The sequence below is a fragment of the Meriones unguiculatus genome, chromosome 1 (assembly GCF_030254825.1).
Source record: "Meriones unguiculatus strain TT.TT164.6M chromosome 1, Bangor_MerUng_6.1, whole genome shotgun sequence".
NCBI lineage: Eukaryota > Metazoa > Chordata > Mammalia > Rodentia > Muridae > Meriones > Meriones unguiculatus.
Genome location: NC_083349.1, coordinates 28,636,682 through 28,650,713, shown reverse-complemented (window position 1 = coordinate 28,650,713; position 14,032 = coordinate 28,636,682). Strand labels below are relative to the sequence as shown.

The following is a 14,032-nucleotide window of genomic DNA, read 5'->3' as shown; positions in this document are numbered from 1 at the left end:
CCCTCTTATATATAAGGGGGGAGTCTTAGGCCAGTGTTGGCACGGGGGAAACCTGGATGTCTAGGTGGGTTTTACCTCTGAAAAGGGCAGAGCCTCTGCATCCACTTGCTTAGTTTTCTTAAGGCCAGGCTCTGAGCCCCAGTGAACAAACCATTTCCATGGCAACCAGGCTGCCCAACTTTCCCTTCCCCTGCCCCAAATCTCTATCCCAGAAGTAAGCCTTAAAAAGGACATCAAGCTGCCTGTGCCAGGTCCCAAGGTCCCATGTTCCCTAGCAGAGATGGTCCACCACTAGGCATCTGACTCCAAGCCCTCAGCTTCAGCAGCCTGGGGTCTGGTGAGCACCACAGGGTGAGGTCACAGGACATATTCTGCCCTGCTTATCTTTACTGTCACTGTTAATATCAATGACCTGGCACTGGCAGAGGGCTGGGTAATTAGACTTGCCTTCCCACCTCCGGGCATCTGTGGAGTACATGAGAAGGAGACAGGCCTGTACTTACTTCCGCTGCTTGCGTCTGCCAGCCTCTCCCTCAGGGCAGTAAGGGGCCAGCCAGCTGGCTGGGAAGGGGCTGTCCCTTCTGGGAAACCGGGAAATAGCGCCAATTAAGGGCCCATACAAGGAAGCAGGGTGGTCTGTGGCAATGGGCTCCCCAGAGCAAAAGACAACCAGCCTGCACAGAGCTGGAGATAGGAAGTCATAAAGGGACAGGCCAAGGGAAATTCAGATTCAGGCTCCACCTCAGGCCTGATGCCTGGAAACCTGAATCCTTACCCAGATGCCTTGTGACTCTTTGTGTATTGTTACTTGAGACAAGTCATACTGACAGGAAACTGTGGAGCTGGCTGGTTAGAGGTGGCTAGAACCCTGCCTCCACAGGAGAAGAGCCAAGAAAGTGATCTGAGCCCTGTTATGTGCAGTAGAAAGAGAAGGTGCTGGGTCTCCACCATAACCTCTCCAAGCCTTTTAGATCCTCAAATGGTTCTTGTCTGCCAACTTGCCATGCCTGCCCATGGCTGGCTTTTGGGAATTAACCCAGCAGCTCTCGGGAAAGTAAAAGTAGCTGTTACACATTGGTGCCACCAGGGGGGGGTCGTCATGCAAACGGTAGCCCCAGCTTTGGTGATCCACCTAGACTGGGATCACAGGCCTGTCAGCAACAGAGAGCAGCTGAGGTTACTGGTGCGCTACCTACAAGTCACTCCTGAAAGCTCCATCTTACATCTCTACTCAAGGGAATGACATCTGAGGGAAGGGACACCTGCCTCAAGGCCACTGCCCGACAGCCTCTTCTTCCAGGACATAAAACCATCTTGTACGAGTAGGATTTCTTGGGCTTTTTCTCAGTTCAGAAAAGGATCAAAGGAAGACAAATGAGGAAACTGAGGTATGGAAAGGCATTTTGATGAAAGGGCCAGGAAAATGAAAACAAAACCAAATCAAAAAAAGGCCTCATTCAGTCAGCAGACACTGAACAACCATCATGCTAAGACTGAGGCTCTAACTGAGTTACCTACTTATGGTCCCCCTCCCAGCCCATCCCCAACCCTTCTCACCATGAGCATCTCGCTGGTGAGGGAGTTGACGAGGTCCGAGACAGAGGAACGGGGCTCCGTTCTGCGGTCAGACTCATCGTGTGGCGTCTGGCCTGGCACTGGGGCTGTATTCACAGCCTTCCCTCCTGCAGGCAACCTGAAGGCAGGGGTAGGGAGGGAGTTCCAATGAGCATGGGCTTTGGGTAGAGTTGGGCTGGACTCCATGGGCCTGGGTGGCCACAAGATCTTCTCTGAGAAATCAGCCCTTGTCACTTCCTGTGGGCCAGCAGGAGTGAAAGCCCTGCTCACAAAAAGCCTGGTTTTCCCTGCAGACCTGCACTCAGAACTCATGCTTCTTGACCCTCAGGCCTAGGTGATTGGCTGAGCCGCCCGGTGAGAGCTGTTTAAAGGGAGCTTCAGGCTTCCTGCTATTCTCCAAAGCCCCCAACTCTGTGGCTTGCGTGGCTATTCTCGGAGCTCCCTTGTTCTGCAGAGACCTGCTCCACCCAGTCTGGAAGGGGGAGGTGCCCGGTGGCTGTCCAGGTGTCTCTCCACGTCATTACCCTCTGCAAACACTCCACAGCCTCTCTTCCGGAGCCCCACCTGTGTTTGCTCAGCCTCATCAGAACCAAGGTGTTCTTCACCCTATAGCAAGGGGAGGCCGGAACCACTGTCCAAATGGCTCTTTCTGGCAGTGTCTGCTGTGACATGTGTTCTTGCACCATCTCATGTGGTACCAGCCATGTGCTTGGAATCTCTACGTTTGTCATGTAGCCAGTGTGAAGGAGCACCATGTATGTGTATGTATGTGCATGTGTTTATGCACATGTACATGTATGTGTGTGGAAACCCTGATTGTCATTCCTCAGGGGCTATCTTGTTTTTGCCTCTGGGCCTCTCACTGGTTGGGGAATTGCCAAGGTTGGCTAGCCAGTGGGCCTCAGGAACCTGCCTGACTTCACCTCCCAGCACAGAGTTTACAAATCTACCATGCACAGCTTTTCCTTTCTCAAGGGTTCGAGGGGCTCGGGTCCTTGTGCTTGTGTGGCGAGTTTTTTACTGACCTAGCAATCACCCCATCCCTGACCATTAAAGTTCTAACATGATTTAATACAAGCTCTTTTAGCAGCTGAAGGTGTAGCTCAATGGTAAAGTGCTTGTTTACCAACACTGATCAAGACTCCGGGTTCTGTTTCTAACACGGCACAAAAACAAACAAACAAACAAACAAAAAAACAACCAACCAAGCAAACAGAAAAAAACTCAAAACAAAACCATGCCCACTCAGCTCTAACAGCCGTCCAGGGCACGTGACAACCCATGTGCCCCAGTTCCCACCCTGCTCCCTACTCACACACCACGTTTGAGAAGACTCTCACCCAGAGTCAGGGAAAGGCAGGCCACCATCTAGCAGGCAGCCATGTTCGCACCCAATGCCATGCTGGTCCGGGGGGCTGGGATCTCTGGTTTAGCAGCCAGGTGGTGAGCCCTGGCTCCATTCAGCTGGAACTTAGGAAGGGGCAACTAAGACCCTGCCCAGGGACCAGGCTGGAATGTCTCATGAGGAGGAGGAGGTGGGGACAGGCAGTGAGGAAGAGATGGAGTAGGGCTTGGGGAGGGCTAAAATTAAACAGCTTTGAGAGCACAGAGCTACACAGGCTGGGTACAAGCCACATCCCCTGGCACAGACCAGCTTGAAGTACACAGGCGGCCACAGCAGGCAGATACAGACATGCTCAGAGTATGCCAGGCCCTGGGGGAAGACACCAGGATCCGACAGCAGGGCGTGCACACACAGACGCACATACACACACATAAAAATCCACACTGATACCTAGAGCAACAGGGAGAAGACGGCACGGGCAATGGGCAGGGCAGCCAGCGCCTCTGTGGCTAACACACACAGCTGGAGGCATACTTAGATCCCCGAGGGGGAGAGCCAGCCATGCGAAAGTGTGCGTGTGAAATTGGAACAAAAACAGAAGCCAGAAAGGCAGGGCCAGCAGGTCGCCAGGTGTACTACACACCTGCCGTGAGACCCTGGCCTTGCTCTGTAACGCAGCACAGCACATCCACCCACCTGCCTGCCCTCTCCCTGGACACCCTAGAGGTGAGGAAACACCAGTGCACAGAGCAGCAGGCACACACATGAGCCCCCCCCACCATGACCACACACGCACATGGACACGTGCTCACACAGACAGGCACGGGGAGGAAGAGGAGACTGAAATAGCTGGAGAGGTAAAGTCAGGTTAAAAATAGAGCAGAAGAGGAGAGAGCGTGAGATTGACTGCTGAAGGTATGAGAGAGTCGGAGTTATTTTGGCCACACCACAGCGTCAGCATAGCTGCAAAGCAGCCTGGGAAAAGATGGTCAGCACCCCTGAAGCTGTCGGAGGTCACAGGACAGAAAGACAGGCATTGGGATAGGCAGAGGGAGAGGCCGGGGGGCTGGTCACTGGCCCAGGGACACCCCTGTGAGGAGCAGATGGAGGAAGGAGATAGAGAGACAGAGGCAGGGGGTGGGTGGGGGGAGAGGCTAAGAAAGGTTAGTCAGACGTGTGAAGAAGGCTGCTGGGTGGACAAGGGGACAAGTAGCGTGGCGGCCGACAGAAGAGGCAGAGAGGAGGCGGGGAACACACAGAGGCGGAAGAAACATGGTGGCTCCGGAGGAGGAGAGCAATGGGGGTGGCCTGGTCCGCTCTGCCCCCCACTCGGGGTGGGGGTAGGGCCACGGTGGAAACCATTTGGATCCCAAGGAGCAAAGGTGAAATGCTGGAAGGATGGCTGTGAGCACGCAGTGGGTGGTGTGGGAGAATGAGTGGGACAGACACAGCAGGGTGGAGGCCTCCACTCCCCCATCCCATTCCTACACTTGAGTACCTTGAGATATATATTGAGGCCCAGGGCTTGGGGGATTCTGGATGGGAGCTTTCAGGGTACCAAGGAATGTTGGGTGGGTCGGAGGCAGACTGCCCCTCGCATCCCCTGTAGCTTGTTAGATATCCATCCTCTTTGCCTGGACCCTGGAGTGGTTTCCCCTCCCCACAGAGCTCTGTCACACAAGAGCCTGTCGCTTAGCAGACCAAGGGGGCTGAGTATTTCCTTCAACAGCAGCCAAGACAATTGGTCAAGGGGTCAGCTGGGGTGGACAGGTCATGCTTTTAAAGAAAGGGGCAGATGAGCCAGCCTGTGGCTGTAAGGCCCACAAGTAAAATGTGGGTCCCAAAGGTGTGACAGCTTGGTGGGGGCACCTATGCCAAGCTACGGGATAAGGACACCTCCTCGGGAGTAATCAGTTGAGTCTGCGGTCCCTTGAAACTACCCACCACTCGGAGACACCCCAAGAGCTGTGAGAAATGAGTTTCAAATATGGGAGGGCATGAGCAGGTGGGAATGACGTGTGTCCACTCGGAAAGTGAGGCCAGGTGGTGGGGAGGGCCCAAGGCCTCCACCTCCATACCCACCTTTCCCAGGCAGGCGGAGGACAAGCTGATGTCATGATCAGAAGGGATGGGTGTACTAAAATATGGAGACCTGAGTGGCAAGGAAGTATAAATAGGCTGCTGGGTGAAAATGGAGCCGGTTAATTAACACATGGATGATGCGAAATCTTGTTTCCAGCCTGCATCTGCTCCCTCACGCTTCACACCTTCCCCCCCCCAACCCTCCCTGGCAAAGGGCTTGGGTTCTCAGTGGTCTTTCAGAGGGCTCCAGTCCCCCTGCATCCTCTTGTCCCTGGCCCCACCCCTCTCCTCGTGGCCCTCTGGCCTGCTTGGAGCCCATCTTTGAGACCCCGTGGCTTCTGTCAGACCCAGATGGGTTGGGGGGTGGGCAGGCTCTGCTACTTTCTCAGCCCCTTCTTCACATCTGGGCTTGGGGCCTGACACCAGCCGTACCACCAAGTGAAGGGACAGGTCTCATTCTCCCCTCCTACTCTGTTAAGAGCTTCTGACCCAACTAACACATGCATCATGGATTCAGGGTGGGAAGGAAAGAGAGGGCTGGTCTCCAGAAGCCACTGTGAGACAGCTAGACAGCTGTCAAATACAGTCTGTCTCCTCTAAGCTACAAGCCCCTAGCAGCAGCCTGGGGCAGTCCCTTCCTGTCCCTGAAGGCCTTTAATGAGCATCAGGGTTACCAGTCTAAACCTGATCTCTGCCCAGCTCACAGGATCTGACAAGTGTCCCAGCCCTAAGGCCCATTTCCTCATTAGAAGCCTTGTGTGTTCCTCAGAGGTCAGCCTGTTCAACACTTCATTTGACAGAGGCAGAGGCAGAGGCAGAAGCCTAGACAGGGTCTCTGATTTATCTGAGGTCACAGAGTGAGGCTCTGGCTAAACCAGGGATGGCCTACACGCCTTGCCTTTGGCCTCATGGGAAGCAGACCTGAGCATAAGTAGATGCGAACCCAGCCCAAGACCACATCAAGGGAACAAGCAGGTATGGACTCCACCTTTGGGAGTGCTAATAAGCCCTACGACCTTCAATCCTCCCTTTACCTGTGAACAGTGCCCAGTCACTCCTTGACACAGGGGACAGCAGGAGCTGCTTCCCTGAATTTCCGGTGGCAAAGGCTAGGAGATCTAGCCTGTACTGCAGCCACCTGGACTGGACTTTATGGGGCCCTGAGGAAGGCAATTCGGACAGGGAGCCAGGCAGAACCAAACCTTGCCCTTGCTGTGAACAGGTGGCCTCACATCCCATTCCTGGAGGCTGTGCTCAGGGACCACCCTTCTGGTTCCTTCTGGTCACCAGGCCTCTCTCATGGTTCCTCACCCCAGACCCTCCCCACAAGGGGCTTCTCTTCCATGGCTGAGTGGCACAACAGGTCCCGCAGGCCAGGGGAAGGTTGAGATGGTGGGGATGAGGAAGAACAGGCTTAGCCATTCCCCAACATCCCCCCTCACTCACCAGCCACCGGAGAAACAGGGATTTCTGGGTTGGGAAGGAGGGCAGAGATGAGAGATGGAGGGGCAGCAGAGGGAGGCAAGCAGGGAAATGGGCCCAGGACGCTGGGCTTGCTCCAGGCCAGGACAAGCATGCTGGGGAGCAGGCTTGATCCAGAATGGTCCCAGGATGGTCCCTTCATAGACCCACGGGACACCACTGAAGTGGTCAGGGGACAGAACACCAGCTGGAGGGCTTCTCCTCACACTCCAGCATCTGCTGAAGACACCACCACCTCCAGCAGTCAGGGCCGGCTGAGGCAGGTGGCCTCTCCGTGCCTCCTTCTCTGCCGCTGCTGTCACCGCCGCCGCAGGCCTCGCCCGTGCTCGTACCTCTTGTCCCCCTGAGCGTTCTGGTTCTGCTGGGTTCCTGGGTTTTGCAGGTCAGGGATATTGGCAAAGTCATCCTGTTCCGAAAGCCCTAATACCAGGGATAGCACCACCATCCGGCCTTCCCTGCCCAGGATGGGCAGCCCACCAGCCGGGGTGAAAGGAGGTGGCCCCATGGACAGGGGCAGGGGTGAGGGGAGGAGAGAGACAGAAACAAAGAGAGAGAAGAGAAAAAGCATAAGAAACTGGCCCTGGAGAAAAGAAACCAATCTTCAGAACTGTAAATAGTTGAACTGAGGGGAAGGAGACAGGAAGGTCCAGCTGACCTTTGGGCCAAGAGCTGGAGTCCCTGGGGTAACATGGGAAAGGGGCTAGGCACAGGCCTAAGGAGAGGTTTTAGCTATCTGGGATAGTCCCAGGGAACACACAGGCTGGAGAGTGGAGCAGAGGCCCTAGGACATGGCATCCCCAGTTCCATGGAAAAAGGAGAAAAGCCCTCTCAGTATCATGTATAGGGCTCGTGTAGGGAGGTTCAGGACATGGGGGAAGCACTATATAATAGTCTGACATCCAATGGGCATTGCACGCTGTGCTCAGGGATGCCCTTCATAGATCTCTGGGTCATGGTCAACCAGCTGTCTTTGAAGCCAAATAAGCAGCTTCTTCCAGGCTTCCAGATCTACAGCCCATCACAGGAGATGTCCAATTCTGTCCCTTCTGGGATCTCAGGCATAGTGGGACCTCTCTCTTGTCCAGCTTCCCAGAGATTCAGAGAATGACCAGAGACCTCCAGGACCTGTTCAGTGGAGGCCTTTCCTCAGAGAAGCAGTTCTGAAGGCACCAGAAAACAAAGGTGGAGAGAAAGTACAGGAACTTGGCAAGGTCTGGAGAAGCTTTGGCAGGGCTGCAGGGAGCCTGTGCCTGCAGTGAGGTGCTGCTCTGAGGGAGGTGGGCAGGTACCAACAGGATGAGAGTGACTTGGAGAGAACGTGTAGGCAGCAGCATGGGGTCGGAGGCCACACAGGCATGGAGGCCTCCTCAGAGAACCACTTGACAACTGTGTGGGGCTTTGCTGGTGTCACCGGCACTTCCTGGAAGGAAATGCAAACTCTGGTGGCTGCTCTTTTGCAAAGCCATCAGAGTCTATGAGTTTGCAGGGGCTTTGTAGAGCTCAAGAGAACCCCGGTAGAGCACAACAGAACAAAGAGTTGAAGAAGGATTCTCAGACAGGGCAGGCATGAAAAGGCATGCCTCAAGAAGGGCCAAAGAAAAGACAGGGAGACTGACAGAATATTCCAAAGGGGGGGGGGTGGATCTTATGGCAGGAATCTGCCATTTTAGCCACTGATGGAAAGCAAGAGCTTCTGTGATTATTCCCCAGAGAGACTGTCAAAATGGGAACTCAGGCCAAATAGCATGTGGAGTGAGGGGCGAGGGCATAAAAGTTGTGGAAAGTGGGAGATGCCACCGGAGTCTGAGTGAGGGGCAGAAGCTAAGCACGGAGGTGTCCTTCTTCTTCCGAGTCTTTGTCTTGGGCACAGCCACATCAAGCTGACACTTGTGCTCCCATCGAACTTTTGGGGCTCAACTTTCCCCTTCCCTCAGGCCGGCCGGGATCCTGGCTTCTTTTGCTCCTGCCTATTGCTAATGTCTAAGTTGGTAAAATTCCATTTGGATGTTCAGGAGCTAGTTGAGCAGGGGGAAGGTGAACTCAGTGAAAACACGTGTCGTTCCCCCCCCCCCAACCAGTTAATGCATTTTTCAGATACTGCTTTTGGTCTTCTTTAAAAACCGAGCTGCTCCTCTGCATAAATACCCGGATTGTCATTCTCTGCAGCTTCGAAGGCCATGAGGGCAAGGATGAGGGGCGGAGCTGGACTTGGGGAAGTCAGGCTGGTCAGGCTGGTCTCAAGTAGGAAGGATGCACCCTCATGCCAGGGGAGGGCAAGTTCCTGCAGGGCCTGCATGGCCCTCTCGAGCTGCCTCTCAGCTATAAAGCAACTAAACTGCAGGGCAGGGGTCAGCACATCTCAGCCTGTCAATGGTTCTGTACAGTCCATAAGCTAGGAATGGTTTCTGCAGCCTAAAAATATTAAGGGGAAAAAGAAAGCCTTGTGCAGTAGAGACTGACTGAGCCCTGCAAAGCCTAAAGCATCTGGCCTTTACAGGCAGAGGATGGAACCCCTTACTGTGAGGGATAAATAGAAGATGCACTGAGCTTGGAGGTGGCCAGCAGGTAAGGGGGTATGAGAGCTGCTGTGGGGGGCAGGAGTGTGGGCATGTGATGTTGGCATCTGAGCCATACCCCAGGATGCTGACATTTAAGTCATGCCCATCAGAATTGTGGTTGGTTAGGAAGATGGTGGGCCGGGAAGAGCTAGTATCTGGGCTCCTGCTGCTGGGGTAGCTTAGGCACAGGCCCTGGCCTAAACAATTGAAGCAAGAACAGGAAGAGGGTGGGCATTACTCCAGCCTAAGGTCTGGTGGAGCCCAGCTGCTTCTCAGTTCTGTTCCTGCCACAGCAGAACCAGATCCCTCGACCTCCTGCTCTACAGCACCCATTTCAGAACAATCCACTGCCGAGACAGAAGGCCTTCTGGACATCTTCTCTGGTGCAGCACTTGATTGCAATTCCCGAAGGCAGCTGGACAGGCTTCCCCAATTTCCCAGGGGCAGCCTGGGGCAGAATGGCGGGTGGGCTACGGCACAGGCCTCTTGCAACCAGGTGTGGGCAGCTAGTTCTGTTGGAGGGCCTTTCCGGGGCATGGTTCGTTTCTGCCTGGGAGCTCTGGCTGGGCTCTCAGATGGAAATACTACATGCTTTGAGAAACTTGCTTGCCTTCTGGAAGCCCCATATTTTTCCAGTGAGCTCTGCCTTGGCCCCAGGGTTCTCCTCTTCCTCTCAGAGGAAGGTGCTGCCTTATGACCGAGAAGTATCCCAGGGAAGACCTGGGTGGTAGTTATGACCCCACTCCCAGGGCTGGAACAAGGCTCATAAGCCCATACCTCTCAGCTCCTAGAGTGACTGTTCCTGTGAGGGTGGGGTGGTAAGCAAGTGCCAGGGAAATGGTTAAGGTCAATGGCTTCTGACCTTGGTGTCGCTTCTCCAAGCTGGGTCCTGGAGAGAAATGCCATCCTTGGCAGCTTTGGGGGTGTGGCTCAGGTTTGTCTTCAGGGGAGCAGGGGTCATTATGATAGGGCTGAGGTCAGGGATGGATGGACAGGGAAACAAAGGAGGAGGGATGCATGGGGCAGAAAAGTCAGCAGAGTCTGGTTACAGAGAAGGAGGGACACTGGAGGGAGGACTGCAGGGCTCTGGAGATTTAGTGACAGGGATGGGTTGGGGAGAGGAGGAGGGAAGGGCAGAGTGAGGCAAGGCTGGCACAGTGACAAGAGCAGCTGGGGAATGATGGGGGGGGTTAGGTCTTAAGGACCTCCAGAGCACTTTGTGTTCTCACTAAACTCTGGGATGGGGGTGGGGGTGGGCTTCTCTTCTCAAGCCTCAGAGGCCGTGAGGGAGATGGAAAGTTCTCAGAGTTCCAGGGGCTCTGATACAAATACTTTTATGCTGGGGCTCAGGATATAAATCACAAAAGGCTGGGGAGGAGGACCTTCCAAACCTGCCAGCCTGTCAAGAAAATGGAGGAACAAGAGTGTCCAGCTCCAACTGCTCCCTCTTTTGGGGGGGAAAGAGGCTGGGTGGGGGAGGTGGGGAGCTGCCCCGCTCAAGGGGAGGACTTACAGGAAGGATTTCATGTCCAAGCCTCGGTTTCGAATCTGCCCCACCACGTGGTCCCAGCTGCCTGGGTTGGAGCGGCTGCGGCCCCCAGCTGCCCGGTACTTGGAGCCGGCTGAAGTGCCCTGCCGAGCCTGACCCCGACCATAGGCCCGGGGGTTGGAGCCCGGTGCTGAGGCCGCGTGGGCCTGCAGCTGGCCCAGGCTCTGGCTGGTGGTGGGCTGGCTGGGCTGCCGGCCCCTCTGGCTCTGGCTCAGCGGCTGCTGAAGGCTCTGCTGCCGCATCAGTGTGCGGGGTCGCTGGCATTTCGGCTCTCCCGCGGAGCTGGGGATAGACTCAAGGGTAGTGGCCGTGGACAGGGTGGAGTCCTCGAAACTTGGGGCGGGTGGAGGAGAGGAGAGAAAGGAGAAGCAGGTGAAGGGATCACAGTGGAAGAGAAAGAAGCCGAGGGCCAGGGCTGGGAGGCCCCAGTGCAGGGCACGCTCGGCTGGACCTCGCCAGGCCTCCATCGGAGTTGTCACTGCTGCAGTCGCTGCCACCACTTCACCCACCCTAAGGTCCCCGGGCTGGCCCCACCCACCCACCTCTGGACTTAGCTCGCTGGCTCCCCAGTACCTCTGTCTGGGCCGACCTCTCTGCCGGTCTGAGTGGGCCGCAGGAGCTGAAGCAGCTGCGTGGTGAAGGCAGGTCCCCAGGGCCCTATGACTGTCTGTCATGTTGGAATGGGAGGGGCAGGGAGCTGCTGACACCCCTCTGCCATCTCACTAGGGGGCACTAGAAACAGCTGCCTCTGTGTTCTAGGTACTACTGCCCTTTGGAGACAGAAAAGAAATCCAGGCCAGCACAGAGTTGGCCTACTAATGGCTAGGGAGGCAGGGCAGCCATTCTTCATACTTTGCTGGAGAAGAAGGGAAGGCAGACTCCCACACAGAAGCCTGCCCTGTGGCCAGAGCAGCCTTGGGATTCAGTTCTGGGGCAGATCTCTAACTTCCTCCTAGGAGATCCTACCCTGGTACCTAGGGAATGGTTCCCACTCAGAAGTGGGGACCAACGAAAGAGCACACAAGATCGGGGAGTTCCAGGAGCCACTGCTCTGGCTTCACTCTAATTCTGACTGACAGTGAGCTATCCCATATTTTGCATTTAGAAGAATGCCTGTGCACTGGTCCACCAGCATCTCTAAACACGCTGGGCAAAACAGGGCAAGGACAGACAGGAAAACAGGGCCTGGCTGGTGAGAGGTGATGTAGAGCCAGCGAGACCTGGGTTTAAAGCTCACCTCTGCCATTATTAACTGGGCAACTTTAGATGAGGTTTCACACCTCTTCAGGCCTTAGTTTCTCTGCTGTAGACAGAGAGTATAAAACAGCCCTTTAGTGGCCTTCCTCAGAGCTGAGGTCAGGCCTGTACCACTAACTGCTCCCATGCCAGGGCTTGGGAGAGGAGTTTGTGATTTTCCTTAAGCTTTTGTGTTTCTGCCTGTTTTGTGCTCTGACCAGAGATCGACTCTGGTTAGCAACTCCCACAACAGGACTGGGGCAAGCTGTCGCTCAAGTACCAGGGAGGCAAACCAGACACTGTGTGGAACACCTCCGAGCAAGGGTCTGAGGCTCCAGCTTCCTCGTCCTTTCCAACCTAGTTTTCTGGAGTGGGAGGCGGTGAACTATGACCTGTAAGCTGGATCTGGCCCACTGCCTGCTTTTATAAATAAAGTTTTACTGGAACCCTGCCACTGGCATTTGTTTACATTCCATCTGCTTTTCTGCTACAAAGGCAAGGCTGAGCAGTGTGAAAGATGTGGCTTGGCCAGCAAAGTCTAAATATTTCCTAGATGTCACTTGGCCCTTTACAGAGAGAGTTGGTCCACCCCTGCTCTAGGGCCATGGGATAGCCAAGTACATCCTGGGAGTAGTAGAAGGGGGCCCCAGGGCCCTTGGAAGCCACGTTCACCACAGCAGCCAGACCTCAGCCATGCTCACCCCCTGAACCTACTCTGGGAACCAAAAGACAACAGTTAGGTGACCCCTGTGGGGTGGGCAGAGAAAGAGAGAGGGGGAGAGAGAAAAAAGGAGAGAGAGAGAGAGAGAGAGAGAGAGAGAGAGAGAGAGGACAGAATGAGAAAAGAAAGCAAAACGTGGTTGTAGCTGGGGTTCTAGGCAGGCAGCAGCTGGCCTGACTTGGGCTGGAAATCAGGGCTCTCTCCAGGGCAGGCCAAGGTCTGGAGAGCCTTGGTAGGTCCACAGCTCAATGGGATGGGGAGGCAGGCCAGCTGGGGGAGGGGCACACATCATCCTCTCTGTCTCCTTGCCGACCTCATTTCAGTTTCCTATCACATCCAAAATTAGTCCAATTTACAATCTTTCAGTCACAGGAAACTAAAACTGGATCCTCCAGGCCTGAAGCCAGTAAGTGGATGCCATGGAGCCCAGTCAACCTAGAGACTGGATGGGGCAGCCTGGGGATGCGGGAACTTGGCTCTTTGATGGTATGTGAGGCATCCATGTCTAGAGACATTCCTGAGACCATGTATCAGGAAGAAATGGACTTGTGTCCACTTGAGGCAATAAGCAAATGCAGCCTCAACCTGCTAGCCCTCTGGTCCTGATGGGGGGTGGGTCTTCTGAAGAGAACCAAGAGGGCCCTGAATTGAGCTGGGGAGCCCAACACTAAGAAGGTATCAAGGCTGTTGGCCTTTTGGGGGGGGGAGGGTTATTTCATTGACTGGGAATGAGATAGTGTCAACAGTTCAAAGTGGAACCACATTCAAATATTTGAGGTGCTTGCCCTTGGTTCAGAGGATCTGGGGCCTGCAAAAGCTCTGCTGTGGGGGAGACCAGAAGTTCTTAAAGCCAAGAGGAGAATAAGGTAGCCTTAGCAGGAAGACAGATCATGCTTGCGTTAACAGTCCATGGCTGCTCGGTAAGGCCCAGGCAGCCCTTCCAAAGGGACAGCTCTCCTGACCACCCCCTGACACCTGAAAGGAGCTGCTTGCTTGGGCTCAACAGTCTCAACCCTCAAGAACTCCCAACCGTGGGACAGCTCACTGACCAAGACAGGGCCAGCCAGTGGGGATGGCTGCAATGAGATGAACATTTGGGGCAGCCTGGTTGCTGCTCATGGATGAAACCCTGTGGCAGATGGTGTCATGGCACAAGCAAGGCTGGGACGAGCAGATGACGTCGTTCAAAATGAATGGCTCAAGGTTGGGTCCAGAGCCATCAGCTGGCCAAAAGAGGAAAGGCCCTCTGGCTGATGAGTGTGTAAACACAGGGAGAGGTGGGCCTGCTCCCTAGGAATGGGATGGTCCCATGGTGGGACAACTAAGGGCTTGTTGCCCACAGAGGGATGACCTGATGGCTGAGATGGGGTGGCCAGTCAAAGAGGATGGGATGGCCCAAGGACTGGAGTGAAGCTGCTCTGGGGACAGAGAATGGAATGACCTGGTCACTGGCAAAGGAAGACATTAATGGGAGGCTGCCAGAG

At 55.0% G+C, this 14,032-nt stretch overlaps 1 protein-coding gene across 12 annotated transcripts in view; it reads right to left on the bottom strand.

Annotated features, from left to right (window-relative positions):
- Syt7 (synaptotagmin 7) overlaps positions 1-14,032 on the bottom strand; it is a 61,214-nt gene that overhangs the window by 14,117 nt on the left and 33,065 nt on the right. For 4 of the 12 annotated variants that reach the window (XM_021636045.2, XM_021636046.2, XM_021636047.2 and 1 more), the window contains 3 exons: positions 10,556-10,924; positions 6,817-6,939; positions 1,558-1,693 (listed from right to left, as the gene is read on the bottom strand). In XM_021636045.2, the coding sequence (XP_021491720.1) occupies positions 1,558-1,693; positions 6,817-6,939; positions 10,556-10,924 (628 nt within the window). Of the gene's footprint in view, positions 1-1,557; positions 1,694-6,816; positions 6,940-10,555; positions 11,108-14,032 lie in introns of those variants that run through there. The other 8 variants (XM_060386437.1, XM_060386444.1, XM_060386448.1 and 5 more) reach the window with 4 other exon arrangements.